General features: G+C 42.0%; 2 protein-coding genes and 1 pseudogene across 2 annotated transcripts in view; 2 read left to right on the top strand and 1 right to left on the bottom strand.

Moving 5' to 3' along the window:
- Nucleotides 1–18,649, top strand: part of LOC139302437 (NLR family CARD domain-containing protein 3-like) — a 106,064-nt gene that overhangs the window by 2,117 nt on the left and 85,298 nt on the right. The window lies entirely within an intron of this gene.
- LOC139302438 (NLR family CARD domain-containing protein 3-like) lies at nucleotides 1,391–7,305 on the bottom strand (annotated as a pseudogene).
- On the top strand, nucleotides 7,729–14,151 carry allc (allantoicase). The gene is made up of 11 exons (XM_070926157.1): nucleotides 7,729–7,830; nucleotides 9,362–9,412; nucleotides 9,688–9,775; nucleotides 10,963–11,082; nucleotides 11,786–11,865; nucleotides 12,102–12,234; nucleotides 12,330–12,485; nucleotides 12,619–12,692; nucleotides 12,821–12,929; nucleotides 13,015–13,133; nucleotides 13,937–14,151. Exons 1-11 carry the CDS (start codon nucleotides 7,741–7,743, stop codon nucleotides 14,099–14,101), a joined length of 1,185 nt encoding a protein of 394 aa, XP_070782258.1. The 5' UTR covers nucleotides 7,729–7,740; the 3' UTR covers nucleotides 14,102–14,151.

Raw genomic sequence — 18,649 nt, 5'->3', positions numbered from 1 at the left:
ATCTGTTAGAAAGTAGTTGTAGACTGAGGAAAATAATCATCACCTCTACATGTCAAATATGTACTGTACACTTTCTCAACAAATCGTGCTCTTTCACAACAGAAATGAATACTAAAGTGACAGGACAGCTGTTAACATTGTGTTTCTGAGAACTGTAGACAGAACTTCACAGCTTTTCCATGACAGATTACAGCCACTCAGCCTGAAGGACAGTTAGTAATCATGACAAAAAAATATTTTACTCAACATCTTGAACTTTTTAAACATATTTGTGTTTTGATTGTTCCAGTGAAACATCCACCTACCTCCTCTGAAGCAGAGTATTTCTTCAGGTCAAACACGTCCAGATCTTTTTCTGATGACAGTAAGATGAAGACCAGAGCTGACCACTGAGCAGGAGACAGTTTATCTGTGGAGAGACTTCCTGATCTCAGGGACTGTTGGATCTTCTCCACTAGAGAACGGTCCTTCAGCTCATTCAAACAATGGAAGAGATTGATGCTTCTCTCAGGAGACAGATTTTCGGTGAGCTTCTTCTTGATGTACTGGACTGTTTCGTGATATGTTTCTAAACTACTTCCTGTCTGTGTCAGCAGACCTCATAGGAGAGTCTGATTGGTCTCCAGTGAAAGACCCAGGAGGAAGTCGACGAACAAGTCCAGGTGTCCATTTGGACTCCGTAAGGCCTTGTCCACAGCACGATGTTAGAAGTGTGTGAGTTCAGATTTGTCTCTAAAGACACCAGAGTTGATGAATGTCAGATGGACATGAAGAGCAGCCAGAAACTCCTGAACGCTCAGATGGACGAAGCTGAACACCTTGTCCTGGTACAGTCCTCTCTCCTCTTTAAAGATCTCTGTGAACACTCCTGAGTACACTGAGGCTGCTCTGATATCGATGCCACACTCTGTCAGGTCGGATTCATAGAAGATCAGGTTGCCTTTCTGCAGCTGCTCAAAAGCCAGTTTTCCCAGAGACACAATCATCTTCCATTTTACTTAGAAGATACAGTTTTTTAAAATTAGACAAACTGTCTTAAAACTCGGGGTGAGTATAATTACAGATGTATTAATACAACAAACTTGATCTGAAACAAAGTGGCAGATTTACAATTTTAAAAGAAAAAATGGTGAATTAAATTAAATCACATTGGACACGTGTGTCTCTCTCAATTTGTTTACATGTAAACAGTGTGTTACCCCCAAATATGTAGAAACAAAACTTTGATCCCTGAGAAGTAGCTGTGGTATGAGCAGGATGAGGATTCTCTCTGTTTTGTGTCATCAGCTGATAACAACGTGGCTCATTGTGGATTATTTCTTACTTATATGGTGATCTGTCTATGAAGCAGTTGTGTACTCTTGTGTTTGTGATGAATCAGGCACAGCCGTCACTTTTTGGCTCCAGCCAGCCATTTTATTCTGATAACAACAGATTTATATTAGGTCTCTCACAGCCAACTTCCTCGTAATAAGCTCCAGAAATTGCTAAAACAAAGAAAGAAATAATTCAGCTAACTGCTGGTTACCAAGTTACACCACGGAGATTTCAATCAAGCTAGCAAAGTCACAGATAACGTGGCGAGCTCAACAAATTACCCGACAACAAACCAATGTCATCACAAAAGCATTTGATATTGAGTTTGGAAGCTCTCTTGAACATTCCTCATGTAGAAACAACACTTCTACCAATAAAAACGAATTTAGTAAAATATTTTAGCAGAGCTTATTACAAATCAACCTACCACGAGGACAGGATACAGCAGACTGGTAACAGCATGTGGGGCGCACCCTTCAAGTGTGCAGGGGCCCAGTAGAGGGCGCTCATGTTACACACAACACACCAGCCCCAGTGGGAAACTAATAATAATACATAATAAACAATATTAACAAAATAAAATAGTAAAGTAATGTCAACTAATTGCAAATAATGGCAAGTGGAATCATTAACTCCACTACATCTACACATTGACCAATCAGCAGCCTCCGCGGCTGAGTGTTGATGTCAGAGCTGAAGTGTGTTCAGCTGCAGTTCCTCTGAAGTCCACTAGATGATGCTCCAAGAAAACTTTCTTGTCATATCTAAGGAGACCAAAGTCATGCTCCACCCATCACTAAACATTAAATCACATCATTGGAATCTGCTATCAGTCCCAAATCGATTGACAGGTCTTTAAATACTCAAACTTCCAGTAGACAACAATGACTAAGAGCCATTTCAGCAGCTATCTTTAGTCAGCAGTGTGAGTGTTTCTCTACAGAAGAGACTCTCTAACCTAGAGAGGACACAGAGACACTGAGGAACCATCTGTCCGAAACCCAAATGCAGGATAAAGAGGTTCAGTGAATGTGGTGCTGAAGGTGTGGAGGTGGATCAGATCAGATGGGTCAGAGGAGACTTTGTAGAAGGACAGAGTGCCAGCAGGACAGTCCACATACATTGCTATTCTCTTAGAGCTAGAGTAGGAGGACAGGACTGTTCTGCTCTTATTGTGACTAACAGAGAAACAATCAGGAGAGCAGAACAGACTCCAGGACTGATTATTCATTCCAAATCTGCTGTCATCAGTGCTTCCTCTCCTGTTGATTCCTCTGTAGGTCACTGCTATATAAACCACTCCTTTCCACTCGACCTCCCAGTAACAGCGACCAGTCAGACCAGTTCTACACAGCAGGTGACAGCAGGGATCAAACCTCTTTGGATGATAAGGATACGGCTGCTCCTCTTTCGCCCGAGTCACCTTCCTGTTGTTGTCAGACAGTTCGAGGTATCTATTCATTGTGTTTGTGTCCAGTGTGAGTTCACAGGAATCTGAAGGAGGGAACAAGTCTGTTGTTTATTTACTTCTTGATGTATTGTACATTTTATGAAAAATCTTCAGGATTATATATTTTATCATTTTCTGTCACCATGGTTTGAAAGAATAAATGTCCTGAATACTGGCTTTGTATTTAAAGTGAAACTGACGTTGTGCTGATTTGATGTCATGAATCAAACTGAAGCCACACTTACACTTCCTCAGACCAGGTTTTAACCACTGTTCTCCATCATGGTCCACCCTGGAGGAAGAAACACAGACCAGCATATTTTCTTAGTTTTTATTCTTCCTCAGCTTCTCAGAGTCACGAGAGTTACAGAGGATTCAAGGAAACATATGAAGTTATTGAAGTTGGCTATGTGTGGCTTAAGTGATGTGTGCTACTTGCAATCTGTGTTTTGTTTATAGTTTTCGCTGCAGCGCCGCTGTGTCTTTTTTCCAGCACCCCCTAAACCCCCCACAGCCTAAACTCACCACCCACATTCAATTGAACGGGAGGACTGGTTTTCGCCTGATTTGGTGTGCATTCAGCCTAAATGATTTATGAAAAAACTTTGACTAAATACAATCCAGCCTACTAAGGCCGCATTGAGCCCAACATTCGCCCTGTGTGAAAATACACAGCCCTCTCATTTATTTGAATGAGGTCATTCCGGTGACGCAACAGAGGTGCCAACACAGAAGGCTCTGGCAAAAAAACCCAGGGTCACAAAGTTGAACCAGGCTTAACTTCTCAACTGGCAAGGCCCTGCGTTACCTGAGTGTCTCCAGTCTCAAGTGTGGATCCTCCAGTCCAGCAGACAGCAACTTCACTCCTGAATCTCTTAGATGATTGTAGCTCAGGTCCAGCTCTCTCAGACAGGAGGGGTTGGACCTCAAAGCTGAGGCCAGAGAAGCACAGCCTTTCTCTGTGATCAGACAGCCTGACAGCCTGGAATTTGTTGTGAAGATTCAAATAAATTCTAGTAATGGTTGACTTAATGATCTGCTTAGTGTTTTGATTTGGTTAATTTCAGTACTCCTGAAGAACCGTAGAAGTCCTTGGCATTCAAAGACTCAAAATCAATAACCGAACGAACAAAAAAATGTGAAGTCACTGTTTGAAAATGTATTGTATTGCAAAGATTTGGGAACACAATTTCTTTGAAATGCATGTAACCAGAAAAATCCCAAAGACTTGATACTTTCACTGACATTAACTTTAATATAAAGTAGCATTTAAATAGTCATTTGAATCCTGACCTGAGAGTTTCCAGCTTACAATGTGGACTCTTCAGTCCAGCAGAGAGCAACTTCAATCCTGAATCCTGCAGGTCGTTGTTACTCAGGTCCAGCTCTCTCAGACTAGAGGACTGGGAGCTGAGAACTGAGGACAGAGCTTCACAGCTTCTCCATGACAGATTACAAAGACTCAGTCTGAGGAAGCAGTAGTGATGAAGACAGAGAAAATGTTTTATTTCTCATCAGTAAACTATTAAACATATTTTATATTATTAAAATATATCTGTTTATCTATCCACCTACAGAGCTTTGTTGGAGGCTTTGACCACTGGCAGCAGCCTCAGAAGAACCTCCTCTGAAGCAGAGTATTTCTTCAGGTCAAACACGTCCAGATCTTTTTCTGATGACAGTAAGATGAAGGCCAGAGCTGACCACTGAGCAGGAGAGAATCTATTTGTGGAGTGACTTCTTGATCTTTGAGGTAACAGGTACCATTGAATCCCATCCACTAGAGAACTGTCCTTCAGTTCATTCAGACAGTGGAACAGATTGAGGCTTCTCTCGGGCGAGAAATTCTCACCCACCTTATTCTTGATGTACTGGACTGTATCCTGGTTGGTCTCTGAACTGCTTTCGGTCTGTGTCAGCAGACCTCGTAGGAGAGTCTGATTAGTCTCCAGTGAAAGACCCAGAAGGAAGCGGAGGAACAAGTCCAGGTGTCCATTTGGACTCTGTAAGGCCTTGTCCACAGCACTCTGGTAGAAATGTGTTGGTTCAGGTTTGTCTCTGAAGACTTTAGACAACTGGGATGTTGTTTGTGCTTCTGACAGCAGATTGACACCAGAGTCGATGAATGTCAGATGGACATGAAGAGCAGCCAGAAACTCCTGAACGCTCAGATGGACGAAGCAGAACACCTTGTCCTGGTACAGTCCTCTCTCCTCTTTAAAGATCTCTGTGAACACTCCTGAGTACACTGAGGCTGCTCTGATATCGATGCCACACTCTGTCAGGTCGGATTCATAGAAGATCAGGTTGCCTTTCTGCAGCTGCTCAAAAGCCAGTTTTCCCAGAGACTCAATCATCTTCCTGCTCTCTGGACTCCAGTGCGGATCTCGCTCAGATCTTCCGTGATATTTGATGTTCTTCAATTTGAACTGAACCACCAGGAAGTAGATGTACATCTCAGTCAGGGTCTTGGGCAGCTCTCCTCCCTCTATGGTCTTCAACACGTCCTCCAGAACTGTAGCAGTGATCCAGCAGAAGACTGGGATGTGGCACATGATGTGGAGGCTTCGTGAGGTCTTGATGTGGGAGATGATCCTGCTGGCCTGCTCCTCGTCTCTGAACCTCTTCCTGAAGTACTCCTCCTTCTGTGGGTCAGTGAACCCTCTGACCTCTGTCACCATGTCAACACACTCAGGAGAGATCTGATTGGCTGCTGCAGGTCTTGTGGTTATCCAGAGGCGAGCAGAGGGAAGCAGTTTCCCCCTGATGAGGTTTGTCAGCAGCACATCCACTGAGGTGGACTCTGTAACATCAGTCAGGACCTCATTGTTGTGGAAGTCCAGAGGAAGTCGACACTCATCCAGACCGTCAAAGATGAACACAACCTGGAACTCTTCAAACCTGCAGATTCCTGCCTCTTTGGTTTCAGTAAAGAAGTGATGAACAAGTTCCACCAAGCTGTACTTTTTCTCTTTCAGCACATTCAGCTCTCTGAAGGTGAATGGAAATGTGAACTGTATGTCCTGGTTGGCTTTGTCTTCAGCCCAGTCCAGAGTGAACTTCTGTGTTAAGACTGTTTTCCCAATGCCAGCCACTCCCTTTGTCATCACTGTTCTGATTGGTTCGTCTCTTCCAGGTGAGGGTTTAAAGATGTCTTCACATCCGATTGTTTCTAGTGTTGCTGGTTTCCTGGATGCTGTTTCAATCTGTCTGACCTCGTGTTCCATGTTGACCTCTCCAGTCTCTTCCATTGTGATGTAGAGCTCTGTGTAGATCTGATTTAGAAGTTTTGAATTTCCTGCTTTTGTGATTTTCTCAAACACATACTGATACTTCTTTCGTAAGTTGGATTTGAGTTTTCGCTGGCACACAGCAAGAATCTCTGAGTGAATAAAACAAAGACATTTCTGTATTTATGGCATCTATTCAGCTCATTTGACAACTAGGTCCTGAATAGGGTAACTATTGTAAAATTACTTAGCATCCCTCAATAGATAAAAGGAAGACATTAGCTTCAAAGCTAATGTTTTTTTTAAATGCTTTTGAAGTCGTAATATGCAAGTTTCTTCTTTGTTACATTAATTTTTTAAAGTCACACCATGACTTACCTGTAGGTTCTGATGTGGGGTTTGATAAAGTCATAACAAGATCATTCTGATTCATCTTCCCTAAAACCGTTCTGGTCACTTTAATACTGTTTATACTGAAGGTCTGCATTATCAGATCCACTGTGTCCACCCGGTCTGCATTCTCCAGTCGACTCTTTGGGAGTGCTGGCAAGCCTTCCAGGACCCCCTGCTGCTGCAGGAACCACTTGAATTTTTTAAAGTCTTCAGCTCCCAAATCTTCTAAAGTTCCCAAGAGGACCTCGTTAGGTGTTGCCATCTTTTCTCTTGCAACCATCAAACACCAGGAGAAAATCTATTGGTTTTAAAAACACTCCAATTAGTCTAACTGAAATAGTTTCATTAGTTTTAAGTAAAACAGAACATATATACTGATGTGGAAATCTGTGTGCACACAAATTAAGTTTTAATTGGGATTGAACCGCCAAAGAAGTGATCAGTGGATGATCCAGTCCACCTGCTGAGCCACAGCCACGCCCCACAGGGTTTATTTGCTTTAAAAACCAAATACATTATTCTGAGTGCAAAAGGCCTATTTTGTTTTTGTCTGCTAATAGAAAAAAGAGAACAGCTGTTGTAACTGGCAGTAGGAACATTCTGTGTTTTTCAGTGATATATCAGAATCTTACACCAAGAACAACAAACTGTGTCCCTGACAGACTTTTGTATGTACCTTTAACCAGCTGTTATGTATCGATTCTACATGCAGTCCTGTGTGCTGTATATTCTTCTGCTCTGTGTTATTCAATAAGGTCAACATGGTGTTCTCTCACTACTCACCTGAGAAAACAGGAGCACCCTCTCCCCACAGTACTAGCAGCTACATACAGCACACCTGTCCACAGGTGGGAAGTCCGCTTCTGTCGTACTCCACTTGTTTTACAGAACCGAGTCATCGACTCATCAGGATCAAGCGACAAACCACCCAGACTTCCGCATGTTCAACCGTCAGAGCTGACTGTCCAACACCTGCCCAGGTACGTGAGGTGAGAAGCTACAGAGCTGGTCTATTGCCAACAGGATGGTTACTCGGGTGTATTTTTGTTGGCAAAGTTTTTATTCAACTTTTTATATATTGTAGCCTAGCTATACCCTATCTTAAAGTTAAAGGGATCTCAGAGGGGACCTGTGTTGACCCATGGAAGTGAATGGGCCCATATGAGTGCATGAAGTCAGTAACCCCCCACTCTGTCTAAATAAACAGCCTGCTGTCTGTGACTGAGCAGCCGTTGAACTTTGTCCTGCAGAACAGAAGCTGTCTGACCAGTTCTTCGGGATTCAGCAGGACGAGCAGCTATTTCAACATTTCCATTCACGTTTCAGTAAAAACTTAAATACAAATTCAACATGGCAGAGAGAAGAGCAGCAGTGAAGGCAGCAGCAGAGCCGGACTTCCTGCAGTTTAATGATCTGGCCTGTGAGGCGGTTGGTGGGAAGGTGAGTCCCTGTGAGGTTTTCATGCTGTCACTGTAACATACAAGCAGAAATACATTCAAATATATTCATTAACTAAATACATATTAATAAGTTACACAACCACCAGTAGGCCAACCTAAAGTCATTTAATCCAGAGATGTGCACAACCAATACAGTCTAATCACAGACATATAAATATACATTTGGCCTGACAATTAGTGCATTCATTTTTACAATTACTTTGACACGATTAGCATTAATAAGACGCTTATGCATTTCACTGTACTTGTATGATTGCATGTGACAAAGAAATTGATTGATTGATTGAACGTAACAGTGGATGCACAACAGCAGTTTCCCTACATGCAGCTGACTATGGCTATGAAATATCTGATTCTATCTGACATTATTAGATTGTTAATACTGACGCATCAAAGTTAGAGTAGCATTTTACTGTTGAAGCTGCTTGAGGTGGAGCTAGTTTAACTACTTTATATACAGTTAGCTAGTTTAACTACTTTATATACAATTAGCTAGTTTAACTACTTTATATACATTTAGCTAGTTTAACTACTTTATATACAGTTAGCTAGTTTGAACTACTTCATAAACAATTAGCTAGTTTAACTACTTTATATACAGTTAGCTAGTTTGAACTACTTCATAAACAATTAGCTAGTTTAACTACTTTATATACAGTTAGCTAGTTTGAACTACTTCATAAACAATTAGCTAGTTTAACTACTTTATATACAGTTAGCTAGTTTGAACTACTTTATATACAGTTAGCTAGTTTGAACTACTTTATATACAGTTAGCTAGTTTAACTAATTCATATACAGTTAGCTAGTTTAACTACTTTATATACAATTAGCTAGTTTAACTACTTTATAAACAATTAGCTAGTTTAACTACTTATACAGTTAGCTAGTTTGAATTACTTTATAAACAATTAGCTAGTTTGAACTACTTTATATACAATTAGCTAGTTTAACTACTTTATAAACAATTAGCTAGTTTAACTACTTTATATACAGTTAACTAGTTTGAACTACTTTATAAACAGTTAGCTAGTTTAACTACTTTATATACAGTTAGCTAGTTTAACTACTTTATATACAGTTAACTAGTTTGAACTACTTCATAAACAATTAGCTAGTTTAACTACTTTATATATAGTTAGCTTGTTTGAACTACTTTATACAGTTAGCGAGTTTGAATTACTTTACAGACAGTTAGAGAGTTTATTCCAGTGGTTCCCAACCTAGGGGCCGGCCCCTCCATGTCTCTATGTTAAACTAAGCTAACCCACTGCTGGCTGTAGCTTCATATTTAGCATATAGACATGAGAGTGGTATCAATCTGAACATCTAACATGAAAATGAATAAGCCTATATCCCAAAATGCTGAACTAAAATATTGATTAGTGCAGCTTTAACTTTATAATGTATATTGTGTATTTTCAGGAAAAAATGAACCGTTTTCACAGCAGAAACCTCTTTTGGTTTGCATTGAATGAAAGTGACAGCATGTTCTCCTCCTGTTCTCTAAGGTTATCTTTGCTTCAGACGAATGGTTCGCTCCTGCTGCAAACCTGCTGAAGGTACAACATCCACCATGTCAGCCACCACCAGCACATATGATTAATACCACTGCTACTGTCAGCAGGAAAGGTTTGAGGTTTCAGTTTTGGTGATGTATGCAATTCATAATAAAGGAAAAATCTTGTATCGCTCTTCTCATATTTTCTTATAATAGAGAATATCACCAGATGTATACATTAACTGAAAGACTTCATGCTCAAACTGGACAACAGCAACTTGTTAATCCTGAGGTTTTCAGTGACCCCCAACATGTAATGACTGTGTGTTCGTACAGAGAGAGCCACCACAGTTCATCGCTTCTGCCTTCACTGAGTTTGGAAAGTGGATGGACGGATGGGAGACGAGGAGAAAGAGGATACCTGGTTAGTTTCTGCAGTTCAAAGAAACTCTCCTGTTCTGTGAAAATCACCCAGTCAACCCAGAATCTCGTGTGTTTGGACATATATGATTACACAAAGTGTTAGTGTTGACGGTTTGAACTAAAGGTATGATTTAAACTGCACATACCACATATTCTTTAAAATAAGCTTACATTTACATGAACCTGTCTTTAATAATGCCAAAACAGCTTAAATAATTGAAGTGAGAGATTAATGGAAGAATACATTAATTTAACGCTGTTGTTCACAACCATCTATAACAAACATTTTCTGTTTACTTTCTGATATAACCCAACGGATATGAATGATTACATAATGTGATTTTAACAAAAGATTGACTTTATTTCAGCACAGAGACTGAAGAGAAGAAAACAAAAATTAAATAAGAGAATAAATAAATGATGGTGACACTAAGTACAATGTGTACATTACAATGCCTGAGATTATATAAGTGTGCGAACTACATAAGTACATACAATAGTTATAGGAGTGAATATTAGTACAATACTCACAATAAAATATTATATATAATGTTATGTATAATATATGTGCGGTATATGTAATATACACAGACTACATAGTAATAATACAATATTATGAAATATAAATCATAGAAATAAAAGAGAATACTATGATATAGCATATAATATAATATAAACACACAAAAACAAGACTATAGTAGTAATAGTATTGTTATACAGTGACATAAGTAATATAATGCAATGTAAAATAAAGAGGTTTGGTTATATATATATATAACCATATATAATGTGTATAGATCTGTTACTACATAAGATAAACATTTCTGATTAAGATCCCCTAAATTTGGTCTAAATAGCGACCGGATAGTTTTACAGTGTAAAAGTCAACTGGTCAGCGCTCTCTGGTGGACAAACTCTGTAATAAAGACTCATCTGTTACTGATCGGCATGTACGCTGATAAAACTGGAATAAACTGATATTTATCCTTCATTTTTATTATTTAGGCTCTTTTATATTAAATGCGCAATTTTTAAACCAAATGTAAACAAAAGTGTAAAAAATCATTCAGACCCCATCACTCCTTTTAACTCTTAAATTGTTGTGCACATACATGAATGTCTCTGTTTGAGGTCAACACAACCAAAACCTTTATTTTGTGTTTTTCTATCAAACCTGTTTTCTGGAAGGTCAAGACTGGTGCATCATCCAGCTGGGAGTAGCAGGGCTGGTCCAAGGCTTCGATGTCGACACGTCCTTCTTCACTGGAAACCACTCGCCCTTCGTCTCCATCCAGGCCGGCTGTCTGGGTACAAACTGTCTTAAGCTCATTATCTCCTAAAGTATGAGACTCTGACTTTACTCCCCAAATCCAAAGAGAACCGTTTTCACGCAGCAGGTCTTTGTTCACCAGAGCGGCTTGTATCTCTGCAATGGTGCACAAATATATGTGCCCGACCGATCTATGACAGACAAACACAATGTCTTTCTTTTGTTTAGCTGGAATTCTGTTTGTCCGGGCTGCACATAAGAGAATGAACACGGGTGTCATTCGGACTCGTTCGTGCAGATTGGTAGAATAATGTGCCCATTAGGAAGCACGTTTATCAAACCACAGCGTAAAGAAAATGTAGAAGAAATCAGGGAACTGAAACAGAAATGACAAGGTGAGATATGAAGACTTTAGTTTCCTCTGTTCGGCGAGGAGATCACTGTGGACAGGATGACTTTGGAGGTGTTGGTGTGTCGACTCCTCTGGGAGCCGCTGCGACCTACACTAACCCTCCTGCAGGTTCTAGTGTGTCTCATCATTAGTTTACAAAACTACTGTAAACTGTTTTTCAAACAAAGGATCTGAAATTAGTCATCGAGTCAAACGGATCATGAGCTTCATGAAAACAGATGTCACAGCAGAGCTGTTGTATTGGACAGGTGTTCCTAATAAAGTGGCCATGATGGAGAAGCGATGGTGAAACTAACATATAATATGTATATAATGTGTATAATCACCAGACAAACCACCCACCTTCACCCTGGAAGGAGACCGAACCGGCACGGCCGCCTCCGACAGTCAGCTGGCTGCTGTCGCCAAGGTAACGCCGACATTCATGTGATCGCCAAGGTAACACTGACAGGCAGCAAGTCACCAGCTGGTCACCATGGTAACATGACAGCGAGTCTGTCACCGTGGTAACACTGGGGGTCTGCTGAGGTGTGCGATGCGTGGTTTGATTGACAGCTGAAGTGTGACGTGTGGTTTGATTGACAGCTGAGGTGTGACGTGTGGTTTGATTGACAGCTGAGGTGTGACGTGTGGTTTGATTGACAGCTGGGCTCGGAGGCGTGGCCGGAGCTGGTGTGTGTGTCGCAGCTGAAGCCTGGTTACTCCGACTGTTGCCATAACTACTTCAAGGTCAACTTCAACCACAGGGTCACACACCTGCGCCTCAACATGTACCCAGGTACGCACACACACACACACACACACACACACACACACACACTATGATGTCATAATAATACACATTACTTTATCAGTACGGTTGTGTGTCATCAGATGGGGGGATAGCCAGACTGCGGGTGTACGGTGTTGGGCAGAGAGACTGGTCCTCTGTCTCCCCCGACCAAGACGTCGACCTGGTGGCTCTGACCAATGGGGGGGTCTGCCTCGGCTACAGCGACGCCCACTTTGGGCATCCTCGCAACATGATTGGTTGGAATCAGCACAAATTCTTTATGCATTAGTTTTACATTATGTGAGGTCAGTTCTTCTGCTGCTCCCAGCTGACTGTGGGCGGACTGGTGACACCGGTGACACCGGTGACACCGGCATGCTGTGTTTGCAGGTCTCGGCCGAGCTGTCAACATGGCCGACGGCTGGGAAACGGCCCGCAGACTGGACAGACCCAAACACCTGAAGGTTTGAACACACACTGTCCTCTCTCTCTCTACAAACGTCCCGGCGTTCCCTAAAATGGCCGTCGTGTGAACACGAATAACAGTTTAAGTGTGTGGACGCTAAACGCCTCCCTGCTGGTTGTCTTGCAGGCGGACAGGCAGGGGATCCTGCAGGTCCCCGGCTGGGAGTGGGCGGTGTTTCGTCTCGGTCATCCTGGAGCGATCAGCAGCATCGAAGTCGACACCAACCACTTCAAAGGTCGACACAAAGCTCAACTGCTGTTTAGAAAACATCTTGACGTTTCATTCATGAGCCGAGGAACATCATCTGTGTTTGCATGCAGGTAACTTCCCGGACTCTTGCAGGATCGAGGCTTGTTCTTTGACCCCTGAGGAGGAGGCTCAGTGCATCAGGACCAGGTGGAATTCTGGGAAATGGCAGGTCCTTCTTCCCCCTCAGAAAGTATGTTGACTCCATCGATGAAATCATTTCCATTTGCTCTCTTTGGTATATTTTGTACTTTTACTAAAACGTGAACCATGAAAACCCCCTCAGGGTTCTCTGGATGAACAAGAGAAATCTAGTGTAATTAATTAGATATTCAGGTATTGTTCCTGTTGACAGATGGGAAGGAATCATGAAGTGTCTGTTTGCTTAAATATCGAGCTTCATGTGTTGGCAGACAGTAACTCGCTCTGCTGAAGTTGAATTTCACCCAAATTTGTAAAAAACGCCATCGTCTGCCAAGATGGCCGCCAGCCAACAAACCTCACAGATGGGAAAGCGTCTGTTTCGTCTCAGGACTCACAGCGACGAGGAAAATTCAATATAACTTAAATATTGAATAAATATTGATCAATTTGTCATTCAGGGAGTTTCTTTTCAAATTGTAAATATTTTGGGTGACTCGTGTGGAGATACTGACGTAACATCTGATAACATCTGTTTGGGGCATTAATTCAGCGTGCCGACACCATTATGATTCATATTTACACAGCAAAATGTATGTTGATAACTTCATTCAGTAGTTATCTCTTTTTGACAACAAACACTTAGAAATGTAAGATAAGAGATAAGATAATCCTTTATTAATGCATCAGCGGGGAAATTTGTAATGTTACAGCAGCAGGATGGTGCAATAGCAAGAAACATAGTTAAGAAAAACCAAGATACAATAAATAAAAAAAAACAGTAGAGACAGTTATAAAAACTATAAGAACAATTTTACTTTTCACACAAGTGTTTGTCTTCTCGTCTTCCTGCAGCTTCGTCCTCATCACAGGCACCTCTTCAGCGAGGCCCAGCTGACCCCGAGCCCCCCCGTCAGCCACGTTCGTCTCATCATCAGCCCGGACGGAGGAGTCAGCCGGCTCCGACTCTGGGGGCGACCCACGCCCGCCAATCAGCAGAGACCAGCGTCCAAACTCTGATACACTCAACCTCAAACACCGAGAGGACTCAAAGCTTCTGATCTGATGTTTCACAAGTCAGTGTGGAAATAAAACAGAGTCACGTGACGTCTCATGGTCATGAATTAAACACAACACATCCCATAATGCTGCGTGACAGTGATATCATGTGACTTGACATCATTCACACTGGTATTGTTTTACGAATACATCACTTGCTTTTTAAAATGTCCAAAAATATGAAAAATGTCCATGTCAGTTTCTCAGAGTTGAAGGTGACGTCTTCAAATGTTCACTGAGAGACTGAAAATCTGAGACATGCAGGAGGTTTTCATGTTAAATGTGTTTGTATCAGCAGTCAGTGGTGGAAAGTAACTAAGTACTTTTACTCAAGTACTGTACTTTTTGAAGTATGTCCATTTTATGCTACTTTATACTTTTACTTCTCGACATTTCAGAGAGGAATATTGTACTTTTTATTTCACTACATTTATTTAAGCGTAAACTTTTTTAATTTACAAAACAAGGTCAGTTTAAAATATGATTTTTTTAAATTTAAGTGTTACAGATTAAACTACCAAAAGTATAGGAAGTAGTTAAAATGAGCTCCACCTGGACCAACAACAGCATTAAAGTGCCGCTTACATATTAATACATCAATAATAATGATCCAATAACAGCAACCACTCTGTATTATGAGTACTTTTACTTTTTTTGTACTTTAAGTACTTTTAAGTGAAAGTTTGAATGCAGGACTTATACTTACTTATACTGTGGTATTGCTGCTTGACTTCAGTAAATGAACTTGTTGCACCACTGTCAGCAGTAACTGGAGGGTAACGGTCGGAGGACGGGTCACATGCACGACCTTTAATATGAGCTATTTAATAAACTTAATATGAAGCTGAAGTATTTCTTCCACTTCATGTCCTTTCAGTCTGACCCTGAGTGAACCACTTCCTTTGATTGGTGCAGCAGGACACTCCTCTCACTTACCCACAATCCCCTCTGTTTCTCCTCTTCACACTTATTTATTTAGAGCTAAGCTTATTGGCTGGATCTCCTCCACCAGCCAGCTGAACATTTCTTCTCAATTAATAACCTGAAATAACCGATTTGGGGGGGGGGGGGGGGGGGGGCGGTCAATGACGTCTCCACCTTCTTCTTCTTTAGAAATTAGTGATAACCGTCATCGATCTCCTGCTCATTGATTTCCTTTGGTCTTCTCAGTCATTACTCCTCATCGTCTCTCTTCCACTCAAGGTCGACTTTAATCAACCTCACCCGCCTCCCCCTCAGCCTCCCCCACTGGCCTTCATCATGAAGAACTGAATTAACCTCATCTTCGTCAGAGCCCCTGGATGTTGACTGGGACTCCTCTGAATGTACAACTGTAATATTTACGATTGTCTGTTTGTCATCAATATGTTCAACACATTTCTGTGAAATCTTAATAAAATGAAGACATACGACCTGAAGATCAGGAGGGTAAAACTAATAATAATAATAATGATAATAATAACAGATCACAACAGAAAAAAACAGCTGAAATGTTTTGTCACTGTGAGTTCCTGTGTTCATGGATCGACCCCCCCCCCCCACTCATAGCACTGAGCTTGGACCTGACCTTTGACCCCCCCCTGGGCACCGTCAGAGAGGCTGACATGTGTGTCGACCACTCAGATGAAATTATGGCAATTATCCCCCGTGTGGGCGGAGCCGGCTGTACTGTGTGAGTGACTGACGGCCTCGAAGCCTTAAAGGTGAACTCCACCTGTTTCCATGTGGAACATGTAGCACAGAGCCTTCAGTGTGTGACGTCACCTGAGGACTACAGGTGTAATACTGATGCATTCATCACAAAAAGGAAACCTTTAATAACTTGAACAACATACTGAAGATTTACAACACAAATTGGTCCAGTTCTAAAGATTACATCAACAAAGCACCGCGCTGCCTCTGGGTCTGCAGTGCTAGCTTAAAGGAATGCTAACTGTTAGCCGGATTAAGACGTAACCACACAAACAACAACGATGAGGGCCAACTTACAGTTTCATGCAGGAACAAACAAAAGAACCAGCACCTGGTCTGCAGTCAGTTCAACACTGTGAACTGACTCAGACAGACCAGGTGCAGCATGGTTCAGTCCATTACTGCCACTGATAGGGGTGGGGTGGAATAGTCCACAGTGGGTTTTATACAACCCCTGTTACACATTTGATTATGGTTCTCTGTGAGGCATCGTGACTTTCTGAGAGGGAACTTTAAAGGACCTTCCTTCAGGTTTTGTTTGGACCGGACATTATTCCTGTTAATCTAATTAAGTTGAGTCATTAACATCGTGAGTGTGAAGACTGCGGCCATCAGTCCATCAGAGCAGAGCTCCACCCAACTGTCAGATCACACCAACACCATCATCCTTCATCTGCTGTCCTGAAGGACAAACACAGACACCCGTCTGCATGTTCAATGTGAAGCAGCTTCAGTGTTTGTGTTCATGGGGAGCACATGAAGGAAGTAGCCTGAAGGTCAGGGGGGGCGGTTTGTGAGATTTCATATTTGTCCTCCACAGTTATTCTCCTGTCGCTGTGGGGACGTTATTGTTAGTTTGACTGGACGCTCACAGTCATTTGAGTCTCGTTAAATATCGAAAGTCAGTCAAAAAGTCAAACGTAGGATTTTGAAAACATTTATTTTCATAGTTTCATGCAGAATTAAATAAAACGACAGAAGTGATGGTGCTGACCTGCAGGTTTGATCCCCACACTGCCAGCGTGTCCTTGAGCCCGACCCCGACCCTCCTGGACTCCCTAAGACTGTTAAGACTGAACCTGGTTTCACCTGATGTCCCTCTCTGGTTTCTGTGTTGGAGGCCGGATCATCGACCGGCCGTCTGACGTTAATAAAGATGAAGCACAGAGAGGAAATTAAAGCCCGGCTTCCCTCTTCTAATGAGATCATATCCATCATGTTCTGCTCTTTAACCTATTGTACAAACCCCACCCCCCAAACACACCAGTACAACCAGTACAGCCACCACCAGCCTCCTCTTCTCTTGTTATCTTTCTGTTTCTGACCTCCTCTCACCACTGAACAACCTGCTGTCTGATGGTTCACCTGCTCTTACAGATGACAGTGGATTGATTGATGTTTGATCGAGAATATTTATTGTTCTGCGTCTGTAAGATTATTGAACTGAAGCTGCTGCAGTACAGAGTGTGTGTGTGTGTGTGTGTGTGTGTGTGTGTGTGTGTGTGTTTAACATGAAAATGGACCTGTGATGTCACCCTGTATGTGTTGTTATGTAACAGCAGGGGGCAGTAGAGACCCAGTCTGACTCCTGCAGACGAGAAGTTCATCTACAGAGATGATGGGAGACATTATTTAAATGGGGGGGGGAAAAATAAAAAAAAGCTTTTAAACTTAATGTGGATTCAGTCCAGAAGGATCCTTTAGAGGCTGCAGACCTGAACCCAACATGAGACGCAGTCATCTGATCTGGTCTGCAAACAAATCCCTTAAAACAACGAATCCTTCATTTACGCTGAAAACACACCTTCATCTTCATCAAATGTTTCCTTCATTTGCCCTTTAATGTGAAAAACTAAACACCTCTAAAACAAGACTTACTGAAATTTAAGCTGCTTGAATTTACAAAATGTACACTTCAATTACCCTTAAATGTTTCTAATATTAGTGCAAATTCAGTGTTTCACCCCAAATGTGGAGTTAATGAACTAAATGAATGGACATCAGGAGTTTTTTCCTGCACAATTTAAACAGTTAAAAGGTAAACAGTTAGGCTTTTTAAAACATTTTTCTTTGGTTTGGACAAAAGAACAGACTCCAGGTCAGTGTCAGTGCAGTTGTTTGATCCACATCAGAGGATTTTGAACACACCTGAATCTGTCACAGCAGCATTTATAACACTAAAGTCAGTTCATCCAGCTGAGTCGCTGTGAGGTGAAAAACATTTTATACATTTCCAAACGTAAGCTGGAAACACTCGTCAGTCCTGAACAGACACCTGCAGGACTGATGACATCAGCTGTACTTCAAGTGTGTTTACTGCTAATTAGTAAATGTTAGCATGCTAACAGGCTGATGGGTAACATGGTAAACATTATGTTAAACATCAGCATGTTAGCATTGTCATTGTGAGCATGTTAGCATGCTGACGTTAGCCCCACAGAGCTGCCCCCCCCCCCCCCCCCAGTCTCTGTTGCTTTGTGTTGTTCACCATCTGTGCGATGAGGACATTGACTCTGAGTGTGACCGCTCTGTGACAATGGCCTCATAAACCCCAGCAGACTCTCCCTGGGCGTCGCTCAGAGTCCCGGGGGTGCAGGCGTCCCTGGGCCCGGCCCAGAGGAGATTACAGGCTGAGGATATTACTTTGCCTGACGGGCAAACAGCAGCAGCACCTTGCATGCTTATTTCCCCCGAGACTCCTGAATCACAGTTCCAACGACCCTCGCTGGAGAAATTTGGTAAAACTGTGTCGGCGTGAATCCCCCTGAGAGGGAGCGGCAACCTCATCAGCATAACGCCGAGCAAATCAAAACCACA

Source organism: Enoplosus armatus, chromosome 19, assembly GCF_043641665.1.
Source record: "Enoplosus armatus isolate fEnoArm2 chromosome 19, fEnoArm2.hap1, whole genome shotgun sequence".
NCBI lineage: Eukaryota > Metazoa > Chordata > Actinopteri > Centrarchiformes > Enoplosidae > Enoplosus > Enoplosus armatus.
Note: the sequence above shows the minus strand (reverse complement) of the source record. Positions and strands in the feature narration are given on the sequence as shown.

Excerpts from the sequence above, each read along its gene's own strand:
- allc (XM_070926157.1), top strand. The coding sequence starts at position 7,741 with ATGGCAGAGAGAAGAGCAGCAGTGAAGGCAGCAGCAGAGCCGGACTTC. Across the intron at positions 11,866-12,101 it reads AGCTGGCTGCTGTCGCCAAG|CTGGGCTCGGAGGCGTGGCC; the intron begins GTAACGCCGACA and ends TTTGATTGACAG. Across the intron at positions 12,235-12,329 it reads GCGCCTCAACATGTACCCAG|ATGGGGGGATAGCCAGACTG; the intron begins GTACGCACACAC and ends GTGTGTCATCAG.